We start from the raw sequence: 23,717 nt of genomic DNA on the forward strand, positions 1-23,717 counted from the left end.
GGTGGGTTTGGTGTTGTCTTTTGGTGAGAAACTTCTTGCCTCTGACATATTTCGGAATATGCTCCCTCATTGTTGCGAACTTGATGTCGTCCTTCGGTCTTGCCCCCCCCCCCCCCCCCCCAGAACTGGCAGAACTGAGCGATTTAAGAAATCACCTGTTCCTACTATGGCTAGACTGTTTTTTTTAATAAAGATATACCGAATATAATAAAAACACACTGATGAGAGGCCTGGTTTTGTTCCGAGATGTTCTGAGTTCTTACTGCGTGCACGTGTATTGCCCTGGGTGGTATTAAACTGACCAATCATAGTAATCAACTAGCATGCAACTATGCTTTTTGTCCGAGATTTCCGAGGGTTCGCATATGCGTGTATTAAAACGTGTTATAAGTTAGGAGATCAAATCTGGTTACAGGTTGTTAAAAGTTGTAACAATTTATGTGAAAAGGGTTTGTATTGTATACGTAGTATACAGCAGGTACAGATCAGTACATCCATAAATTGTGTTTAGTTTTCTAAAAAAGGTTATTATAATAATAGCAGGGAATAATTTCGCCAGTGTAGCATAGCAAAAAGCTATACAAAACAGCCTTCTTGCTACACATATCTACAATTGTGTTGCAAAAATTTTGATAGAAAACTATGTTTCTCAACTCAAAAATCAGTTTGATTAGCAATATTGCTAAACAAAATTTTAAAATGAAATTTTTCCCTGAATAGTACATTTTGAAGAGATCATTTATATATTAATTTTCTTTACCATAAGTAAATAAAATGTATCTACAGTATATGTCCAAGTACAGTCTGTAAAGTTTGTGGTTTACAAAACAATCAAAGGCAAACAATTGATACTCATCACAGTAAGTACTTACAAATAATACTATTATCACTTGTATTTAATTGTTACTGTACTATGTGGGAACTACACAACTACACTGAGTATTTACAAGTACAATCCACACCCACTACTGTAATAATAATGCATTGTTGTGCCATTCCATTATTTGTTCATATATCAACGTTTGCTTCTTTTTTATTAAAAGTAAATCTACTAATGTAAGTTTAGATTTTTAGGTGTGTTTCTAATTTACATATTTTTTATAATACTGTATGTTCTTTAAATTACTAGTTATATTTTCCCCTAAAAAAAAACAAATTTTCCAATTTTTTTTTTAATACCATTTTAATTTCACATAAATAGTTACTCACTTTTATTATTTGCCTGAAAAAGTGTAATTTAAGGCAAAAAATAATATGATTTCAAGACTGGACTTGAAGTCAATTGGTGTTTTGTTGAATTAAAACGTTTATTTTGTCTTTTTATAAAGTGTAAACATTTTTGTTTTCTGCGGAATGATTATCATCATTAAAACTGCGAAATGGTCTATTCAAATTCTTTTTTTTTCATTTAATATTAATAATTTAAAGATTCATACAATTCAAAATAAACTTTATGTATGTTTTTTTCCCAGGGCCCAGCTTGTTGATGTTTATTCCCAGGGACCTGCTGGTTATCTGCAGGAACCTTTTTCCTAATACATTATGGACCTTGCTTTATTTACCATCTGATATTTGACCTCTATTGTACACCATAGACTAATGTTTATGTTATTTACATAATCGCAGTAAAAATGATACATTGCAATACTTAATAAGTCAAGCTGTAGTAAACAAAAGTGAAGTAGATATTTTACTGTAGTTTTCCCTTTCTATCTAAACCTCAGTATAAACTAGAAGTTAAAAATTAGACAAAATTATTAAATTAAAACAATGTGTTTTAACTGTTTATCGCTATACTGTAGTATCAATAATCTGTGGTATTTAAAATTTGCAGAGTCATGTACCGTAGTGTACTGTATATCAAATTATGTTAGATTAACACAGAAGTAAAGTTTTTATCTATAGCCTCCCATACCAATTACAACGTCATTGGAAATAAAAAAGTATTGGTACAAAAAATATCCACATAAAAATACTGTATAAGTATTACAAGGTCCAAGCATCAAAAGTTTTAAAGAACCGCCATACTTTGTAAAACATACTGTGAACATATGCTTTATTCAGCAGCATTGTATACTGTAGCCTCAGTACTAACTACACAGTAGTGTATAGTATAATTATGTCCAGAGCTGATGCATTAAAGTTGATGGCCATTTACAGTATCTTGTCTGTTGTAATTTAGCTAATTGATGAAGGCCAGCTGAAGATCTATGGTAGCACTACAGTACAGCAGTGTAATTATTATTTATTACACTTCATTGCATTCATTCATTCGTTAACAAAGTGGTCATCTTCACTGTTCAATGAAATGATGGAAGAATCCATGTGAAGTTTTGCAGAACGAGAGACTATGATGAACATGGGCGGGGTAGGGTCTTGCGCCTACAGTTAAACTCTACATGCTGAATCTGTCCATTGAATGAGCTGCCTATAAAAGATGTGTTCATACAAACATACAGGACGACAATTTGATCATTTCAGGTTTTTTTCTCTTTTTTTAGGTTATACTATAGCGACTTCCTACTACAGTACTACTACTACTGTAGTAGTGTATAATACTGTACACAAATTTAAACCATCTACAGTATATAGTACTGTTATATTCCACAATGGATACAAATTTATTTAACAGTTTTGTTTACAAATTTTGTAAACAAAATTATAAGGTTTAGATTTTCTCAAAATCGGTCTGACTTGTGTATCATATATTTTTTAAGGGCTCATAAAAGGTATGTGCATTTTCAATGTTATTATAAAGATTTTGATTATATTAATTAATATGGTTGTTTTTTATTTACTTAGACTATGAATAAACATGGCAAAACCAGGATAATATTATGACAAATATGGTGCTACATAGTGCTACATAGTTATATTTGATTGGAGGAAAATACGGATATATACAAAATGAGTCGTGTGAACGGAGAAAAGACACGGGTCCTAAAACCCCCTGGATCCCCGACCGGTACAAACTATTTAGAACGATCATTTGTCGATCTTGATCCTCAAACATGTTACGAAGTCTTCATCAACCATTGGAAACAGATTCAAGGAGTGTTCAATAAACACATCAACACTACCGTGTTCAAACGCTCGAAGGTTAGTGGCGAAGAGGTTCAGACTGTCGTGAATTACATGAACCAGATGATGTGTTTATTGGTTGAGGAAAAAATGCCGAGAGGTGGCGTTATTGGCCGAATGCTTGAGCTAATGATAAAGGAAAATATGCTTGATAAGTTCTTCGTTTGGTGTAGTAAAAGCGGAGAATTTTTAGAAGACTTAAAATATGAACAACTTAAAATTTATGAAATTCTGATTGCGCAATCGAAACAAAGTGTCCTTATGCACAATGCGATTTTAAACCCGCTTTTGCGAGTTCTGTTAGCGTGTTCGGAATTTAACTCTGAACGTGTTGAATCTCGATTAATTTTGCTGTTAAACCAACTTTGTGTTGCTCTTTCGAAAGATACAACTTTGTTAGAATTTTTATTTCATGCAAGTCCAAATCAGGGCCCGGCAAAGTTTTTAATATTTTCTTTGCTGATACCGTATGTGCACCGTGAAGGTCGCAGAGGTCAACAAGCAAGGGATGCGCTTTTACTATGCATGGCTGTGTCATCTGAGGCTGAAACTGTTGGGAAATATATTGCCGGTAGTACTAGCCTCTGTCCTGTAAGTATTTTTTTTTTTGGATTATTAATATTTCTGTGTTTCTTTTATTATTATTGTTGATTATTTATTAAAGCGCCTTTCCATAAGATCAAAGCGCTGTACAGAGAGATTATCAAAAACCACAAAAAAATAAATAAAATGCTACTTACTACACTGTAGGAAACCAATACGTTTTTAGATGTTTCTTTAAAGACGAGAACTAGGAGCCTGTCGGATATCCAAAGGGATGCTGATTAAAAATTTTCGGACCATGGACAAACAATGCAATCATCATTTAGGTATATTTATTCATAAAAAGACATCAAAATACAACGGCAGCCAAAAGGCTGAAAAGTAGTATTTTACAAAATTTGATAAAAATATATTATGTATAAAAGGTAAAACTAGTTTAAAAAAAAAAAATAATAATTTACCACATTAAAATTGGTCCACCTGTAAGTTAAAAAAGTGCCAGCCTATTCAATATTCATCATTAATGAATCGGACTAAAAAAGGGACTGGTGAAGATCTAAATCTTTCTGTACGACCAAACGGGATTTTGAGTAGAGGCTTACTCGCAGACCTCAGGGTTCTGCTAATGTCACGAACAGGGGGAAGAATGCTTCTACGTGTAAATGTATCGGACTTTATTATTCCTTTACCAAATTTCAGTAAGAGTTGGACTCTTCTGTTAACTAGCGATGGAAGGTCTGACAATTTAAGAGCAGACTCGTAGGATACATAGTTCATGCCATAAATGATTCGTAGAGCTCTTTTTCAATCAATGTCGCCAAAAAACCATTTTTGTGGCAGGGGCTGACTGTATGACAATTTCTTCTACTCACTATTAAAATTTAGCAATATTTGAGACTGTTTAAATACACGTCATTGAAGTAGACTTATTCAAACAGTCATAAGGTTAGGATATAGCAGGAAGTTTGTTAAACAGTTTCTACTGACGACAAACAAAATATAATGTGATAAACACTTCCTGCTCTATATCCACAATCTTGTTTTCCACAAAACAGACAGCCTTTATTTCCTTACAGATGTCATTTTAACGGAAGAGTACATGGTAAACATGTAGATAAACAACTTTAACCTACTTTTATCTGTCATTTAAATATATGTTTTTTCAATTCAATCACCTTTTTGCAACTTGTAAACAAATTTCAAGTTTAACAATTGATAATAAAAATTAATAATAAAAAAATGTTTTAAGGGAATAAAAATAATTTTTAAAACAATAGCTAATTAATGTAATTTTATATCAGTAGTTTCACTTTTTAACATTTAAGTTTAAGAGTCTCAAAATAAACAATTTTTTTTAAATTAAACAAAAATGTATAAATTAATATAAAAACAAATTAACGTCATTTATGTAGTTCGTCTAATTTAGTTTCACATTCTCAACAAAAAAGCTGTAAAATAACTTCATACGGTAATAATACCATATTGACAAATTGATTGAAAAAAACTTTTAATTTTTTTACATACAGTCTACATGAATTGAATTTAAAACAAATTTCACAATATTGACAGGGATTTTCTTACCATAATGTCTGAGGCTAAACTAAAAAGAATATTTTGTACTTTAGGGAGGTTTAATATGAAAAAACAATGCCTGTCAAAAGAAACAAATAACACTTACTGTTCTTCTGCAGTACCATCTTTATAAAACTGTATCTTTCTTTTTACAATAAAACACCTGTAGCTAATTTCATTCTCACATAATTAACTTTTGTTGATGAAAATCTTTATCAATAAAATTTAATTATGGACAAATTGTTTATAATACATACAGACTGTTATACAGACTAATCTACTAATCATCAGTATAAAAATTAATGTAAAATTCTATACTCTACATTAAGGAAATTTCATGTTTCTGTTATAATTTTGTAGGAGGTTTATTGTATTGTTCAGTACTATTTATTTTATTTATTTTATTTTATTCAATTTTTAGGCACAAAAATACATAACAACGAGACAGCAGGTACTTGACAAAGATTGGCTAAAATACCAGTCCACTTGGTACTCAGTCCTGTACAGTGAAAATGAACAGTAGTATGCCTATCCCAGGTATATTCGTTTAAATTTACTGCAGATAACTGACTTATTTCTATTTGTTTATTTCAGGTTTTAGCCACAGGCTTGGGTGCACTATATTCACGGTTGCCAAGGAAACTAGTAATTGATGTTGACCATTGGCATTCGTTGACCCGTGATGACTGGGTCAAGATCCCTGAACTGGTTCACTTCCTGAACTCTTTGGAATTTTGCAATGCTGTAGTACAGGTACTGTATGGATGTTTTATTTAAAGTTAGTTGATTTTATAACAAATATAGTTTGTTGTTCTAAAGAAATTAAAGCCAATTATACCCCTTTCACATTTATTATATACCCCTTTGCAGTACCCCAATGATTAAACTCTGGAGAAACATGAAGTATCTCCCGGAGAACTAGAGATCCATTAACATACAGTACCCACTCTGGAGAGACCCCAAAAATGACTGATATTGATATTTTATTAAGATACAAAAACAAATTTGGCTGGCCTTGTAACCCTAAACAATGCCTGTGTTTATAGTCAGTACCATTTACACATTGCGTTCCTGTTTGTCAGTGCATTTTTTTTTTCGGTGGGTAATACAGTACTGTACATTAAGTTCAAAACAAAGGTGGGTAGAAGATTTTGATGGTAGGTGTTCCCACTCACCTCTGCCCAGCACAATATTAAACTTAAATCTCTGTCTGCACTATCAAACTTTATTTGATAAACAAAATGTGATGTGCCTATATGTACAGTACAGATAATAAATACTGCAACATTTGGACGCGTAGACTACGTTTCGTACGCGTGGCAACTTCGTAGGTTTCGCGTGGCGTAATCTACGCAAGCTAACATTCTACGCGTAGTCTACGCGTAGCCTACGAAGCGAGAGCTAGGAGGGGAAATTCCAATGTTCAGATTATTGTGTACTGTCATGGAGTAAAGAATGGTACTGTGCTGCTGCACCACACACGGAATTTGTTAACGATTTTGAATACTAGTTTTCATCAATTTTAAAATGCGAGTTAATTACTGTGAAGTAATAATAAATGTATTAATATTAGTATTAATTACTGTGTGTTGGTTGTGTTAAAATGGGACATTTATTTTTATGAAAGAAGAACAAGTGTACATCTATCACCGATCGGCCAACGTACGGTGGACGGCGGTCGTCATCTGTTTGTGTGAAATGGCCTCCGGCTAGGCCTAGCTAGCTAGCTAAAAAGGTAGGGTTACCGGCGTACCTACCGACAGTTTAATTTTAAAATATGTGGTACGCCTATAGTACTTATAGGCCTACTTAGTAGTAGTACTGTATGATAATCCATACTGTGTACAAGCGTTAAATACGATGTACATGGCGTGAAAATGTGAAATAATGTGGTATAGCCTAGGTGACAGAAGGAAGGATATTTCCTCGATACGACAGTTTTCGCCGTGAAGCTGCTGTTTACCCACGTGTTTGTATCGCGCAGTACAACTCTCTACTGTCTGAACTATGTTTGTTTACTAGGCTATATATTATAATGAACGATGTTTCGTTTTAAAAATGCGTTTAAATGAAATATTACGCTTATTTAGTACTATGGGATAATATGAATTGTTTAAATACTGTAAATGTCAAAATAATAGAATACAAATGCGATATTATTTTTGTTCCAACGGAAATCGAGACGGATCACTCCATTCGTAATTCATTCGCCCAGTGTGTTTATATCCACGTGTTTATGATCCGCGGATGGATACTCTCTCTGAACTGTACTTTTATGTTTTGATTTTAACCTTCAATTTAGTGAAGTTCAACTTTTATTAAATAAAGTCTTGCATATTTCCTAACCCTAAAATGTTAATTATAATTTATTTTTATTTATAACTAAACTAACATTTATTTAAATACTATCTACTATTATCGCGCATGACTAAAAAAAACAAAACAACAAGATCAGGCAAGCACATGTTATGTGTCCTCCGATCCTCCTCCTCTCTGCTGATGACGATGTTCTAAACGACCTGTAACTTGACCCTCCACACCGATCCTCTGCTGCAGGTTGTTACAATAGCTAATATTAATGGAGTTTGATGTACAGTTACGACGAAAGTTTCAAACCTGGATATTTTTTGTTTAGATGAAACATACTGAGTACTGTATTAATTACTTATAAAAAATTAACTTGCAATTTTAGGCCTACTACTAATAGTTACTATTACTATGAAAGGTAGTCATAATAACGGCCCGTCATCAATTCATTTTGTACACTACTGCCTGGCCGGCGATGGTGAATGTACAGCAGTCAGCAGTAGGCCTAGTTAATTAGACTTTTCGCGTCTAGCCTAGGCTTTGAGCAATTTTAATTGCTATTTCCTTTAGAAAAATTTGAATTTCAAGTATGTTTAATAATGATGATGATATTATTGTAACAATCGTATCATTTCTTTTTATTCGAACTTTTCGTAGCCTGCTTAGCCGTCGACGATGTACTTGTACACAGTTGAGTTTGGGGAATTCCCACACACAGTTGATCACAACGTAGGCTACGAATGCTACGCGTAGCCTACGCACTACGAATGCTACGCCACGCAACCGCCACGCACCCGCCACGCGTTGACTACGTTACCTACGCGTGGCAAATGTTGCAGTAGTTTTTATCTGTACTGTACATGATGACATCATATCACACATGGGCATGTCACACTTTTTTTGTCAAACTAGTTTATGATATTTTAGACTTAGGGTATGTTCAGACTCACGGAGTTACGGTGGAGTTATGTACGCGGCGTACATATTTTTGTGTCTGAACCATGCCGCGGATTAGCGTTAGGGAGCTGTTACTCCGCGCCAGTGGCGTTAATAACTCCAGCGGGAGAGGGTAGATTTCATAAGGCTAATCCATTGATGCATCAGTGATTTCAACCTCCGGTCAACGTCAGCCAATGAAAAGACACGACCGCAATTAGCAGCAGTCTATTCGCGAGGTTTTTTTTAATAGCAAAACAATATAGCTATTCCTCGAGCTAGCCTAGATCAACAGCAACATTCGAATTAAAATGAAACGTGTTACATGGAAAAGTACAGACGTGGCTGATTTGATTTCATTATGGGGCAGCCCTGAATTTATAGACAAGATAGAAATTAGGAATTGGAAAGCTAGCGCCGGCAACAAGATGGCTGTTTTTAAAGAAATTGCATCTAAACTGCAAAATTCTTCCTGACGAAGTTGGCGTCGGTGACATGATTTCACAAAATTAATTAAAATCATACAAATAATGGCAAAGTCATTGTCCGTGTAATAATTATGTTCGAAATTACTATCTTCTGTAAGGATTTGCAAAAAAATCGGCAAAAAAACCATTACATTTGAAGGTAACATTGTATTATATTGCTAGGCCTAGCTAGTGTTATAAACTTTCGCCCGTGTCACTCTCAGCTCTGTTGTTGTTATTGTGTGTATGTATCCCATCGGCCGTTTCGGTATGACGGAACTTCTGCTTTAAACGCAAGACGTTTGGAATGCTAATCGTTGTGTCTGAACACCTTGACTTTTAACGCCACGGATTACCGTACGCCTTGCGTAGATAACTCCACCGTAACTCCGTGAGTCTGAACATACCCTAAGCTTTAGAGAAACCTTTATTTTTTAAAGCGTTGATCCTCATACAACCGTGCTTTCTTTAGCCAAACTAAATTTATAGTTTTCAAAAACAGATAGACATTTACATCCTGTATGTTTAAATTACAGGGTTGTTTATGAAAAAACTAGTTAAAAACTAATCCATATAATGCTCGATTTGCCTAGATTAAAAGAAATTCTCTACATTTCCGTTTATTAATGGTTGTTGATTTCCTTGTTTGAATATATCATGTGATATTTTGACACAGATAACACAGATATTATAAATCATGTTTAATTTGACATTACCATCTTTGCTATACAGTAGATCATTGTCTACAATTTATTTTTATTTTTTAGAATATTAATATTGAAGTTACATTTTATCTTAAATAGCTGTGCCTTATTATTAATAATAATATTTAAATCTGTTATTAATATAGCTCCTTGAAATATTCCGTAGTTTAATATTAATTTATGGAGTAGGATCTCTCTTTCATAAATACAGGAAGCAGCAAAATATTATTATTAAAACAAGAACTACTATACAGTCTTAGCTCATATTGTAATCTCTTTATTAAAGAAGATACAATGAGATTTCATTTAAAAAAATCTATTTTCTATATTTTTTTTATTATAAATTATTTGCTTATCATTTCTAGAATGTACAAATTATTGTGGTGTCTTTAATTGCAGGGAATAATTTTGCCAGTGTACAAAAGCATAGCAAAAAGCTATTGCAAACTACCTTCTGGTTGCTTGGTATTAATGGTAAACATTTTTTTAGAAATGGTATCAAAAATACAATTAAAAAACTATGTTTATACTACACTAGACTAAAAATTCAACAATATTGCTAAAAAAAAATTGTAAATGAACTTCTTCCTTGCATTGTGGTTAATCTTAAATGAGTATTGTGTACAGTAATAAAAGTTGCCTCAACCTATTGTTTGTAGTGAGCAATAGACAACCTTGGTATTGAACAATACGGTAGCTTATATTGGGTTTAGTATGGGCTGGGTTTTGTTACAAAAACATAATTATTGCGTAGAAATTTTTTTTAGTAGGGCCTACTATACTGTATGTGTTTTCCTGTGTGTCCGTTTTCTTTATTGAATAATAACTTTATGATTGTAGCATCAGCTACAGTATAGCTAATATAAGTCCAAATATTGAATGTCTGTCGTGTACAATTTTTTTGGTTGTAAATCTGGTTAAACAGTACTGTAGTGTTGTTTAGACTGCTCTACAGGTAGGAACATTTTTGAGCAGTTGTTGCAGATTTTTGCCTCATTTCATTACGGAATACAATGTATATATAGTACAGTATAACCCATCTTTTAGGATACCCCTTATTCAGGGTACACCCGTATTAAGCACTATTAAGGGGGCACTATCCTGTGAAACAAAGGGCAAGATAGGTTTTTAACACTATAGTAAACCCCTATTCAGGGGACACTCTTCATTATTAAAGGTACACACTTCATTGGTGTCCCCTTAGGGTTGAAATTGTATTTTTTATTTGTTACAGGTATCACATCCACTTGTCAGTGATCAGCTGGTGCAGTTTTTCCACGATGGGTTCCTGGTCCCTGTGATTGGACCAGCACTACATCAGGTAGGTTTACACTAATGTACACTAGCTACTGTACAGGGAATGGCCTTTGGGGATTTTCCATTGCATGAATTGGGTCTTATGGATTTTGGCACTCTTTTACATTGTATTTTTTTTTTTTTAGTTGCTTTTTAGAATGTAGTGATAACACTGATGATATTAATGTAATTTTGTCTTCAACTCATTTTCATACAGGTTATAAAAAAGAAACTTTTCAATATTTTGTTGATGTTTGAATTCCTTTCAACAGGTCTATTTATTGATTTAATTTACCATATTTCAAGATGGTGACCCAGCCACTGTTAACTGATTTTATTGGGCCCTCAATAAGACAAGACAACAAACAAAAAACAATAATAGATAACATATAAATAATAATATTTCTTAAAGTTTTAAAATTCATAAAATTATTAGAATTTCTGATAAAAAAGGCATCAATGCCCTTTATTGTTTCTCTGTAGTACTATACTATTAGTAACATACAGTAGATCTTGGTCAAGTATAACCTTGTCAATGTTGACAACCATGCTAATACAGTAAAACACATACTGTAGTAGTTAAGTATTCCTTGATCATATTTACAATTCCCCACAGAGGCATAATAACTGTACAGATTTTGCTTAGCATTACTAAACATCAACATTAACAGTCCTTGTTTTTTTTATATGTTATGTTAATAATAAAATTCAAATAATATTCAGAAAATGTTTCGTATAATATTATCTTTATTCAAAACCCACAATGCATCCTACTGTACATTTTTCACTCAAATTCTATCACTGTCAATTTCTTGACTTGACATAAATACCTGGATAAATTGACACAGCCTCACACGGTCACCTTTAATGTTTGTTTGTTCGTGTACAATATAAAACACAGTCTAATTGATTCCAAATTTTTTGTTCCAGATATTTTACATTTTCTTTTTTTTTTCTGAGAAAAATGTAATTACTAAAATTATAAGGCTACTAATATTATTGTATGTATAAATTACTGTACTGTAGTTTAAGAATGTTATAATCACAAAGTATGTTCAGTATTGTACTACAGTTTTCACAAAATCCCAGAAGAAACAGTTTTGTCAATTTATGCTTTTAATGTTTTCAATGTACAAAGCTATCGTATGCTACCACTTTTTTATGTTCTTTTTATTTTCCTCTGCAGAATGTGTGTTCCTCACTGTATAATTTAAACACAATTGCTTTTTTTTGTTTCAGCATAAAAATGTGTTCATCTTAAAATGCAGTGATTTTATTATAAATATTACCGTACATTTTAATTTTTTTTCCCCAGCACATAAACACAATGCTGATGCACTTAATGTCACTACAAATAGTTTGTCTGCAAAATTGTCCTAAAATATGTTTTATTTGAATTGAATTTGTGATGGAAAACCATGGCAACAGTAACTGAATCCGATTCTCTGTCAAGTATTTAAATCCAGATTAAACTATTCAATAACCACATTGACAGGATGTGCTTAAGTTTTTTATGTATTTATTTTTAATGGACTTTTATCCACTCTTTACCATTTTTAAAATTTTATCCCAAAAAATAAATTTAAAAAATTTGTTTATTTAAAAAAAAATGTTTTCAGTTTATATAGAAAATGGTAATACTTCCAGCCAGCTGAACCTTCAGGCCAGCTATTGATAACATCCAGGGGCCGTCTTTAAAATAACAAAATATGAAACTATACATACTATAGTACTAGTATAGTATTAGTATAGTATACATAAAATACAATATAAAATGCATATGCTGTAAATAAATTAAGGTCAATTTGGTTTTTTTTTTTTAATATATGATTGGAATTATGTGACATAATTATAGTTTTATTATTTAATCTCCAATCTAGTTAAAGTATTTTTTTATCTGGATAAACATTCATAAATTTTCGAACATTATACCATCCCAAATTCTGACTTGCATACATTAATCATATTTTTTCAATTTTAAATGTACAGTAGTTTATTTAAAAAATAAAGTTTTATTCCAATTTATTTTTCTGACCCTTTTCTTAATTGTATGTTGTGATATCCTTGCTAAGGCCAGACTATCATAACCAATTATCCTTCATTACAGTATATTATCATAATATCCTAATTTATCCATTTTTACATTGTCAGTAATGCATTACAAAGTACTATAGTATAAGTCATTTGTAGCCTACTGTACCTTATTGCTAATACTTCAATTCATGCCACTACTATAGTACTTATAAGTACAGTATAGTCATTTTCAAATCACTGATACATCTCTAACCATTAGTTGCAAAACGATTTTGTTGCATCAACCGTGACAGTAATGAGCTATTATCATTATACCTTATTTTTTTTTATTGGAAGCTAACTCATTACAGTCTTAAATTATGTTCACCCGAAACTAGAATTGATTCGGTTGAAAATTCTAAACTGTGTTATATTTTTCGATCATACACATGTACATTTTGTACAGAGACGCACCTATGTTAACAGTTCCTATTCTAAAACACTACACCTATTTTTGTGTACTGAGAGAGACATCAATGAATAACGAGAAGTGAGAATAAGATTAAATCATGTACCAGTACTGTACTCATTTCATATTACATGTTAAAAATTATGTATTAAATTATGTGTTCAATTATTTTAAATTCCAGCATTGTCCCTTCCATCATTTCATCTTCCTACTTTTTTTCATTCCAGGTTAATTCCGATCATATAACCATAATTAAACAAATGTTCAAATTTTTAAAAATAAGTAAAAGTATGTTTCAATCATTCCAGATGCCATAAAACCTTTCCACTTGGCATAAATATAATTTCACTTTCTTTCATTTCATCTTCCCACTTTCTTCATTCCGTAATTTTCCAGGTAATTCCAATCATGTCACCATAATTAAACAAATGTTCATATTTTTAAATAAGTAAAATTATATTTCAATCATTCCAGATGCCATAAAACCTTTCCACTTGGCATAAATATAATTTCACCTTCTTTCATTTCATCTTCCCACTTTCTTCATTCCGTAATTTTCCAGGTAATTCCAATCATGTCACCATAATTAAACAAATGTTCATATTTTTAAATAAGTAAAATTATATTTCAATCGTTCCAGATGCCATAAAACCTTTCCACTTGGCATAAATATAATTTCACCTTCTGTCATTTCATCTTCCCACTTTTTTCATTTCGTAATTTTCCAGGTAATTCCGATCATGTCACCATAATTAAACAAATGTTCATATTTTTAAATAAGTAAAATTATATTTCAATCGTTCCAGATGCCATAAAACCTTTCCACTTGGCATAAATATAGTTTCACCTTCTGTCATTTCATCTTCCCACTTTCTTCATTCCGTAATTTTCCAGGTAATTCCGATCATGTCACCATAATTAATTAAATAATTAATAATTAAACAAATTTTAAAAAATGAGTACAATTATAATTCAATCATTCCAGATGCCATAAACCTTTCCACATGGCATAATTTTCCTTTCCGTCATTTCATCTTCCCACTTTCTTCATTCCATAGTTTTCCAGAGGTAATGTTGATCCTGCAGACTCTGACAACGTGGTAGGTCTTGTGTTTGTTTCACATTTTTTGCACGGCATTCATGTTGGTATATGTTGGTGGTTTTGGGTTTTTTTTATTTGTCAATGTTTTCTTTTGTTATCTAACCTTGCTACACTTTGTTTTCAAATAGCAATGTCATGATTACAAACAAAATAGTAAGAAGTACAATACAAAAATAAAATTCAACAAGCTTTTAAATTTGTCAAATTGGCACCCAAGGACATGAAAGCATTGCCTTTGACATCAAAAATGTTTTTCTCAAAATATGGAAATAATTGACAGTCATGAAATAGGTCTATTTATATTATAATATTACTTTTGAAGTTATTGTTTGTACAACACAATCATGACATTGGTATTTTCAATACCTTATTTTTAGCATAGTTTTGCATGTGTTCTTCATATTTTAATGTATGCTATTTATGGCGCTCTTTTTGTAATAGAAAAAAAGGTATAAAAAGTCAAAGTTATTCTACTGCAATTACTGCAGGAACTAAATTGTTCTTACTGCAACAATAGCATATGATTTTAGCTTGTTGTAAAGTGAGGTAGTCACTGCAATGAATATTGTGTCTCAGTCTGATTACCCAAAAATACTTACAAATAGAGTTTAAACAAAATGTAGTTAGTTACAGTACTGCGGTAACTGTACTGTAACAATTTAAACACGGTCCCTAAGTACTTTTTTTTAAAGCATAATCTAAGTACCTAAATATATCTACTGTAAAGCTACTGTATATTGTATTCACTTTTTATACTGATTATTATAATATGATAACAGTATAATCCCAATTCTAATTTACTTTTATATTATATGAAATAGTTTCCTAAATTACAATATCTATATAATAAGGTTTTATGTCATTATTCCTTGATTAAAGTTTTTATTTGATATTTCATACATTTCCAACAATTATTATATAATACTTTTTATTATTGATTGAAATATATATTTATACTGGGTTACCTCTTCAGTCGAAGAGTGGTCTCCCAGAGGGCCCAGTTATGATCACTGGCTGTGATGTACTAATACACCGGGGTGACCCCCTACTCGTCTCGAAAGATGTACTAGGTTTTTTAAAGTGCACACGAGCTAGATGTGTACACTGGACCTACGGTTTGTAGTCCTTATCCGAGAAGACTCGTTCTACCACCAGAACCATGGAGTGAGTGAGCCTTGAACCCTGCCGATGTTATGGCTACTTAATTACGGTTCCACTGTCTTAACCGCTCGGCCACTCACTCACATTAATTATTTTATTAATAATATAATCCTAATAAAGTGGATTAACAACTTTCGACAACTGTTATTATTTACTAATAATATTATTTATTTTCTTATCAACAAACTTCTAATTCTATCACATTTTATTTATAATTTTGTTTACTTTGTCTTTTTATTTATTTTATTGTATTGGAAAATAACACTGCCATTAACAAGATTTATTTTTACAATGTTACTTTTAAACTACAGTGCACTATAGTAGTTTATAAACATATGATAATAATATACATAATAAATATGATATTGTATGTATTTTTCATAAACTATTTATCACTGTATTAAATATTACACATACAAACTAACAAATAATTTTAATAATAATTATTATTTTATTAATACCTATTCATGATTCTATTATATTTTATCAAATTCACATTCACTAATTTTAATATATAATAATCACTTTTATTTAAAAAATAGTTGTTTAAATTACTAATTCTCGTAATCTTAAAGATGTATTGTCCCCCAAAAACATAAAAAATTAAGATTAATTAAATCAGACTTTGAATACCTTATTTTGTAGTTAATATAAAGTTAATCACTTCCGTAGAAAAAAAAACGGAAAAAAAACTAGTAAAATGACAAAATAAATGGTTAAATTCAACCAAAAATCCATTGGCTGGCAGCCAATTTGACCATTTTTTGCTTTAAATTACTTTTTTTCAGGTAAATACACTTTTTTAGACCCAATTTTTGGTCAAATTGGATAACTGTTACGTTAATAAAATGGAATATTCAACAAATTTTTTTTTTAAGAATTATTTTTTCAGGGGGACAATACATCTTTAAATATAATATTAATTGTTTTGTATACAGTTATGAGACATTCAATATTTAATATTATATAACACCTATATAAATTCCTGTCATTTGATTGGACGAATGTGGGTCACATGGCGTGCAATAGTACGCACTATTCAACGATCGTTAAATAGTACTTTTTGAAACATTTTTGTGTACGAAAAAAAAACGTCTAGATGTTATATAAAACAAATAATGAATGTTTTGTATTCGTGTAATGGTACAAATAATGGCACTTGGTGAATGATGAAAGGTTATATCAACTCGGCTTTGCCTCGTTGATATAACCTTTCATCATTCACCTCGTGCCATTATTTGTACCATTGCACTCATAAACATTCATTATTTGTATAATATCCTTTATATTATATTCTAAAAAGAAATCCTTACTTACTAAACCTATAAATAGTAATTATAATTTTGTTTAAAACTATTTTATTAATAATTATTCATTACTTTGTTTACTAATTACAATAGATTAAGCACTTCATGCAATCCACAGCTGCTAACATTATTGTTACTGTACAAGAGAGAAAAAAACTATTGTCATAACCACACGGCAACCACTATTCCCTGATTATATACTAACTCGCTCTGCATTGCATTTTACGCTATTAATTCACAACAATATGATAATACTCCTTGGATATTCATCAAATCACTCATGCATATTAATAAGTCTTGTGATGTATTAATAATAATAGTGGAATTTGTACCAACACAAAAAAATTTTTGTTATCTCTGTACAGCGGGTTTTATGTGTTACAGTATCTAATTTGCATAAATATATTAAATAGAGATATTTATAGTTCACTATGTAAACCAATTCATGTCTATATTAATACACAACAGGTCAATTTAAATAATATTCTGAATACTGTTTGAACATACAGTATATTTATACATATCTATAGTGTTTAAATGCCAATAGAAAGACAATAAAAATAATAAATAAAGTCAATAAATTATTTTACATTAAAAATTAAGAATAAAATGTCTATTTTTTTTTCTTTTAAACCTTTTTAAACTGAAACAATATTTGGATATTTGTTTTTATCGCTAATAATTTATTCTTTTTTTTCTAAAGAATAATGAAAATATTTCAAGATTGTGCAATGTGAAATTCCGTTGAAAAAAAAAAACAGACAGAAAATATGTATCTGTACAATAGCCATTGGCAAAATATTAATACCCACTTTACTTTAAATATAGGTCTAAGGCATGCATGTGACATAATAACATGATCATATGATATCGTTATTAATATTTGAAACTCCTAAGGGCATAATTCCCAAGTTAAGGTGAAAGGTTTGAAATTATAATAGTCTAAAAGAAATGTTTTATTTCTTTTGAAATGTATCTTTTGATCTTTAATTTTTTTAAATCTACAGATTTGATCTTGAAAAAATTTCATTTAGCTTCGATTTTGTATAGATGACAAATTTCGTTTTTGTAAAAGCCTTAAAATTTACTCAAAGTGTGATTTTCTTGATCTGACTGGTCGTAGTCTCTGTGTTATATCAACGGAAAGGGAAAATCCCAGATTCATAGATTTCAATAGCGGAGCTTCCAATTTGTGAGGACTGATGACCAACCTCGGTTAGGTCAATCGATGTGACATCGGTCGTCGCCTGTGTCACAGTCAAAAGTGACGGGTCTTCAAAGTTATACGAAAAGGGTAATTTGCATAGAACTATTCAGGTGTATTACCGTATATAAGATTCGCTGAGGAATGTACTAAGTACACCTCACATCAACCTTATAGAGAAGGGAGGTGTCACACCTCAGCAATAATACAGATTGACCTATTTACCTTCAATCTAGGCGTGACAGCCTGGACCTAGAAACCAGAAACCTGTGTCTAGTTGAGGAGCAAGGTTACAGTACGTGTCATAATATTGTTACATGATGGAGTTTAGTCGTTGCAAAGCTCCCTATTATTGAAAATATTTGTTAACACTAATTTATATGATGCTATAATATTTTTAAATTCTTCTTTTTGTTCTGTTGTAGTAAGACAAATATCCACTTCTACCTAGATAGATAGGGCCTTAAAATAAAAAAATAAAAATTGTAATTAAATTAAATGCTTTCTTTGGATTAATACATTTTGTGTCATTAATATTTTCTAATAAAGAAGATGCGAGTAAAAAACCTTTTATAATGCTCCATCCTTTTACGTTACCAGTAATAGTCTTTATTTTTTTACAGTATCTTATTCTTTATATATTAATTGATTTATTTTTAGATCAATTGTTTTCAATTGGTATGTATTTACCTATGTCAGCTAGATTAGGCAATCAATAATATTGAGTGACATTCATTTAGAAATAATATAACAGTATTTAAGTAATAATTATAAGTAATATTTAAACTGATAGCTAGAATGTACTACTGCAGTTACTGAAGTAAATATATTTGTTTACTCTTTAACCTGTTTATGCAATACTGTATTTAGCAAGCTTTTTTTAGTATACAGTGCTGTTTACTGCAGTGACTGCCTTTATAAGCCTATACATTGAAACAAAGTAAAACTATACGTTTAATATTATGAAGTAAAGGTCACTTCAAAATGTTTTTATTTTGTATATATTTGTAATGTAAAGGATCATTTCAAAATTCAATATTCTACTGCAGTAACTACATTTTTACTGCAGTAAAATAATTTTGACATGATCCTTTACATTACAAATTATATACAAATAAATAAATTATGATGTGACCTTTACATCATAATATTAAACCATAATCGACTGAACTGGCTTCTATCTAGTAATCAAAGTGATGTCTTCTTGGGGAAAGGAAGGAATATGTGTTAATACAGTAAAATACCAATTTTCAAAATGTAGAAAATCAACTCAAATTTAAATTCTCAGTTCTTAAATTCTCCTTAAATCTAAATTCCACAAATTGTAATGCAAAAGATGGGACATCAAATTAAATTCAGCACTTTATTTAAATACTTTAAGACCCTGGTAGCGATAACCCTCCCCTATTTCAAAATCCTGGATCTTCCACTGCTTTACTTTTACAAATTTCTTTTTCTAGTTTAGTAATAGCAATTCAAATTCAGAGTACTTAATTTGATCATCCTCCATGATTTGATTAAAAGAAATAGAAATATTTACTTGTTTAAATCAAAATATTTTATTTTAAAAGGTTTTGTAAGGTGAAAATTATAAACAATCTTATCAAGGGAATTAAATGGCGAGACATACAATTAATGCTAAACATTATAAATGATGTCATTGTTAATGATGGTTTCTTTCATTGGCAGTCGTTTGTTTACCTTTATTATAGATTTCTAAATATAGTTTCTATTAAAGTTATATATATGTAAAAACTTTAATTCAAATTAAATTTCAAATTAAAAAAATAGTACAATTGGGTTTTTGGTTAAATATTCAATCAATTTTATATTTTCGTGTTTTTGGGGACAATACATCTTTAATTAATCACTAATTAATAAGTATTATTTTTTTTTTTCAACCACATCCAACAATAAAACATCCCCAATTATAGGATGCCTAATTAATTAATTGCCTCATATAGTTTTCACATTTTTTATGGCCATTTCTTCTTAAATTTTTATCTTGTACATTTCAAGCTTAATTTAGTGTATTGTAGAGTTTTGTAGACAAATCACATTGTCATCATTTTTAAAGAATTAAATTTTTTTAATAGTTCATCTTTTTACACCCCCTTTTTTCAAACCTTGAGAATGTGAGTTAGATAAAGCACTATGGCTAGTTGCCACTGAGGCTGGGAATGGTATACAGTATTACTGTTCCTTGTGAAAAGTGCTCACTAAATTGAAAACATCTATTTTACTTTTATCAATTATTATAAATTTCACCATTGTTTACCTCCGCCAATGAGGTATATGTGTGTTTGTTTGTTTGTTTGTTAGCAGGATTACTCAAAAGGTAATTACAAGATCTTTACCAAAATGAAGATACATATAGATATGTGGTCAATGACCATTCCGTCCAATTTTGGGACCATGGTCCTAATTCTGGACCACTTTTTGAGTATACTTTTCAGACCTGCTAGTGTTAAAAGATAGGACAGAATTTTTCAAAAGCCGGCGAGCAGTCTTAAAGTAGCAAGTAAACTGAAATTGCATTTTCTCGAGAACTACTTGTCTGAAAAACTTCATTTTTGTACAAGAGGCAAGAGTTATAATTTGTGATTTGTAATTTTAAAACATAATTTGATTTAATGTCCACTTTTTTTGATGCGAGTAGTTTAAAAAACCTATTTCTTTTCAAATTCACTCGTTTGATTTTCGCGTTGCTGTTGCTATTGTTAGTCAATTAAAGCTATTGTTAATTGAAAGGCTTGTTACATAACCATTACACCAAACTCGCATACACATGCTTGTAGTGAAATTAGCATAAATCACAAACAGTATTAAGACACACACAAATATATATATATATTTTTTTTTTACCGGAGAAATCTTATGTAGGAGAATTTTACAGTAGGCGGAAGTATGCACTTTCGGAGTGGCTTTCTAGTTTCATTTGTATTTATTATAGAATAATTTTTTTAAGTAATTTAATTTAAAAAGTTAGTTAATTAGTGCACCCACCGTAACATTTGCTAACCCTTTATTATAGTAATAGTAATTCAATTTAAAAGATTTATTTTCGTCCAAAAGAAAATCGTAATGACAGATTGACATTTTTGGGAGAAAAAGTTTAGACAAAGGCAGAATCCCAAGATGAAAATCTTGTGGCAGGATTGCCTTGAAAAGTTAATAATTATATATATAAAAATTAAAAAAACAATAAAGAAATTAAAAAATACAGATTATACCAGTTGATAAAAGTTGAAAAATTGTTTGTCTGTCTACTAAACAAAAGAAGATGATCTTGTTTGAGAAATTAGTAAAGAAATTGCTCAGTAACAAAACAGCAATTTTTAAATGTTTGATCTGAATCGTAAGTCAAAAAGTGTCTCTGGCCGCTTGTGAGGTGAAAAATGCACTGTGTAGAGGAAGAACAAAAAGTTGGTCGCTTAAATACTGTAAGCTGTGCCTGCACCAGAGAGGTTAAGCAGTTTTAACTTTCAATTAATAATATTAAACACAAATTGTTTACGTTAAATCTTGTTATTAATAAGTTTTCCTTCTTTTCACAGATTTCAGTTGAAGAAACTATCGCAGCCACGGCATATGTAGAGCTCTTCTTACGCAGTATAACCGAACCAAGCCTAATGCGGGTTTTCCTCCGATTCATTTGTACCGCACAGCACGAGAACAAGTTTATACTGGACTCGCTAATATCACGCATTGGCAGTAACTCAAGGGTAAGTAGGACAAATTAATTTTGTATTTTATTATTTTAATAACTCTCAACCAATTCAGCTGCAATGAGTTCCTAGCTGAAAAATACTAGGGAGGATAAAGCTGGTTTTTCACTAGGCGAATTTATTTGCATGAATCGAAAAGTGTTAACTAGTGCTCATCTTTTTGTGATGTGAAAAAAACCAGAATATTGATACTGCTGTAGTTTAGTTTGCATCTTGCTTTCCATGAACAGAAATCCCATTCTAAATTTGTAATTGTGTTAAATTTCAAGAAATGTTCATTACAGGTATTTGATGTTAATAATATGTTTTGAAAAGTCGGCATTTCACTAAGTATGCATGTGATTGCATTATCACACGGTCCAACAGATTGAACGTTAAACGATACTTACGACGTGTGAACTATTTAAGCGATGTATGCCATTAAGTTAGAATTCTTTGGCACCAAGTAGTATGCAGCGAGTAATTGTCTTGTCACTTTGTAGTTGGACTTAAAATGTTGATGGACAATAATATCTTATTGACCTTTGTTGACCTATAAGAGACAAAGAGGAGGTACAGTAGTAGAAATATAAGATGTGATTGCTAAGTTGTAGTATCACACTGACTCACTTCTTTATTCTTTTAATTTGTTACGATGTTGAATGCCATACAATTTGAGTTGAACTCTACCTTTTGGCTTCTTCGTTTCCCTATACAATTTGAGTTGAACTCTACCTTTTGGCTTCTTCGTTTCCCTATACAATTTGAGTTGAACTCGGCTTCTTCGTTTCCCTATACAATTTGAGTTGAACTCTACCTTTTGGCTTCTTCGTTTCCCTAAACAATTTGAGTTGAACTCTACCTTTTGGCTTCTTCGTTTCCCTATACAATTTGAGTTGAACTCTACCTTTTGGCTTCTTCGTTTCCCTATACAATTTGAGTTGAACTCTACCTTTTGGCTTCTTCGTTTCCCTATACAATTTGAGTTGAACTCTACCTTTTGGCTTCTTCGTTTCCCTATACAATTTGAGTTGAACTCTACCTTTTGGCTTCTTCGTTTCCCTATACAATTTGAGTTGAACTCTACCTTTTGGCTTCTTCGTTTCCCTATACAATTTGAGTTGAACTCTACCTTTTGGCTTCTTCGTTTCCCTATACAATTTGAGTTGAACTTTTTTCCTCTACCGTTTTCGTTTCTTGGTTTCCCTATACAATTTAAGTTGAACTTGTTTCCTCTACCTTTTTAACTTCTTGTTTCCTCTACCTTTTTGGCTTCTTGTTTTTTCCTCTACCTTTTTGGCTTCTTGGTTCCTCTACCTTTTTGGCTTCTTGTTTTTTCCTCTACCTTTTTGGCTTCTTTAATAGTTTCTCTACCTTTTTGGCTTCTTGTTTTTTCCTCTACTTTTTTGGCTTCTTGTTTTTTTCTCTACATTTTTGACTTCTTGTTTTTTTCTCTACCTTTTTGACTTCTGGTTTTTTCCTCTACCTTTTTGGCTTCTTGGTTCCTCTACCTTTTTGGCTTCTTGGTTCCTCTAACTGTTTTGGCTTCTTGGTTCCTCTACCTTTTTGGCTTCTTATTTTTTCCTCTACTTTTTGGCTTCTTGTTTTTTTCCTCTACCTTTTTGGCTTCTTGTTTTTTCCTCTACCTTTTTGGCTTCTTGTTTTTTTCCTCTACCTTTTTGGCTTCTTGTTTTTTCCTCTACCTTTTTGGCTTCTTTTTTTCCCTCTACCTTTTTTACTTCTTGTTTCCTCTACTTTTTTGGCTTCTTGGTTCCGCCACCTCTTGGTTTTATTGCCTACACTCATCATGATTGTCACACATGCCTTAATAAAATGTTGTCAATATTG

The 23,717-nt window shown here is 31.2% G+C and overlaps 1 protein-coding gene across 2 annotated transcripts in view; it reads left to right on the forward strand.

The window, feature by feature from the left end:
* Positions 1-23,717, forward strand: part of LOC140050130 (FHF complex subunit HOOK-interacting protein 1B-like) — a 41,181-nt gene that overhangs the window by 724 nt on the left and 16,740 nt on the right. Inside the window, exons 2-6 of one of the 2 annotated variants that reach the window (XM_072095178.1) lie at positions 2,803-3,672; positions 5,791-5,949; positions 10,845-10,931; positions 14,447-14,488; positions 21,720-21,887. In XM_072095178.1, coding sequence (XP_071951279.1) covers positions 2,908-3,672; positions 5,791-5,949; positions 10,845-10,931; positions 14,447-14,488; positions 21,720-21,887 — 1,221 coding nt within the window. In that variant the 5' untranslated portion in view covers positions 2,803-2,907. The remainder of the gene's footprint in view (positions 1-2,802; positions 3,673-5,790; positions 5,950-10,844; positions 10,932-14,446; positions 14,489-21,719; positions 21,888-23,717) is intronic. The other variant, XM_072095180.1, reaches the window with a different exon arrangement.

The sequence above is a fragment of the Antedon mediterranea genome, chromosome 5 (assembly GCF_964355755.1).
Source record: "Antedon mediterranea chromosome 5, ecAntMedi1.1, whole genome shotgun sequence".
Taxonomy (NCBI): Eukaryota; Metazoa; Echinodermata; class Crinoidea; order Comatulida; family Antedonidae; genus Antedon; species Antedon mediterranea.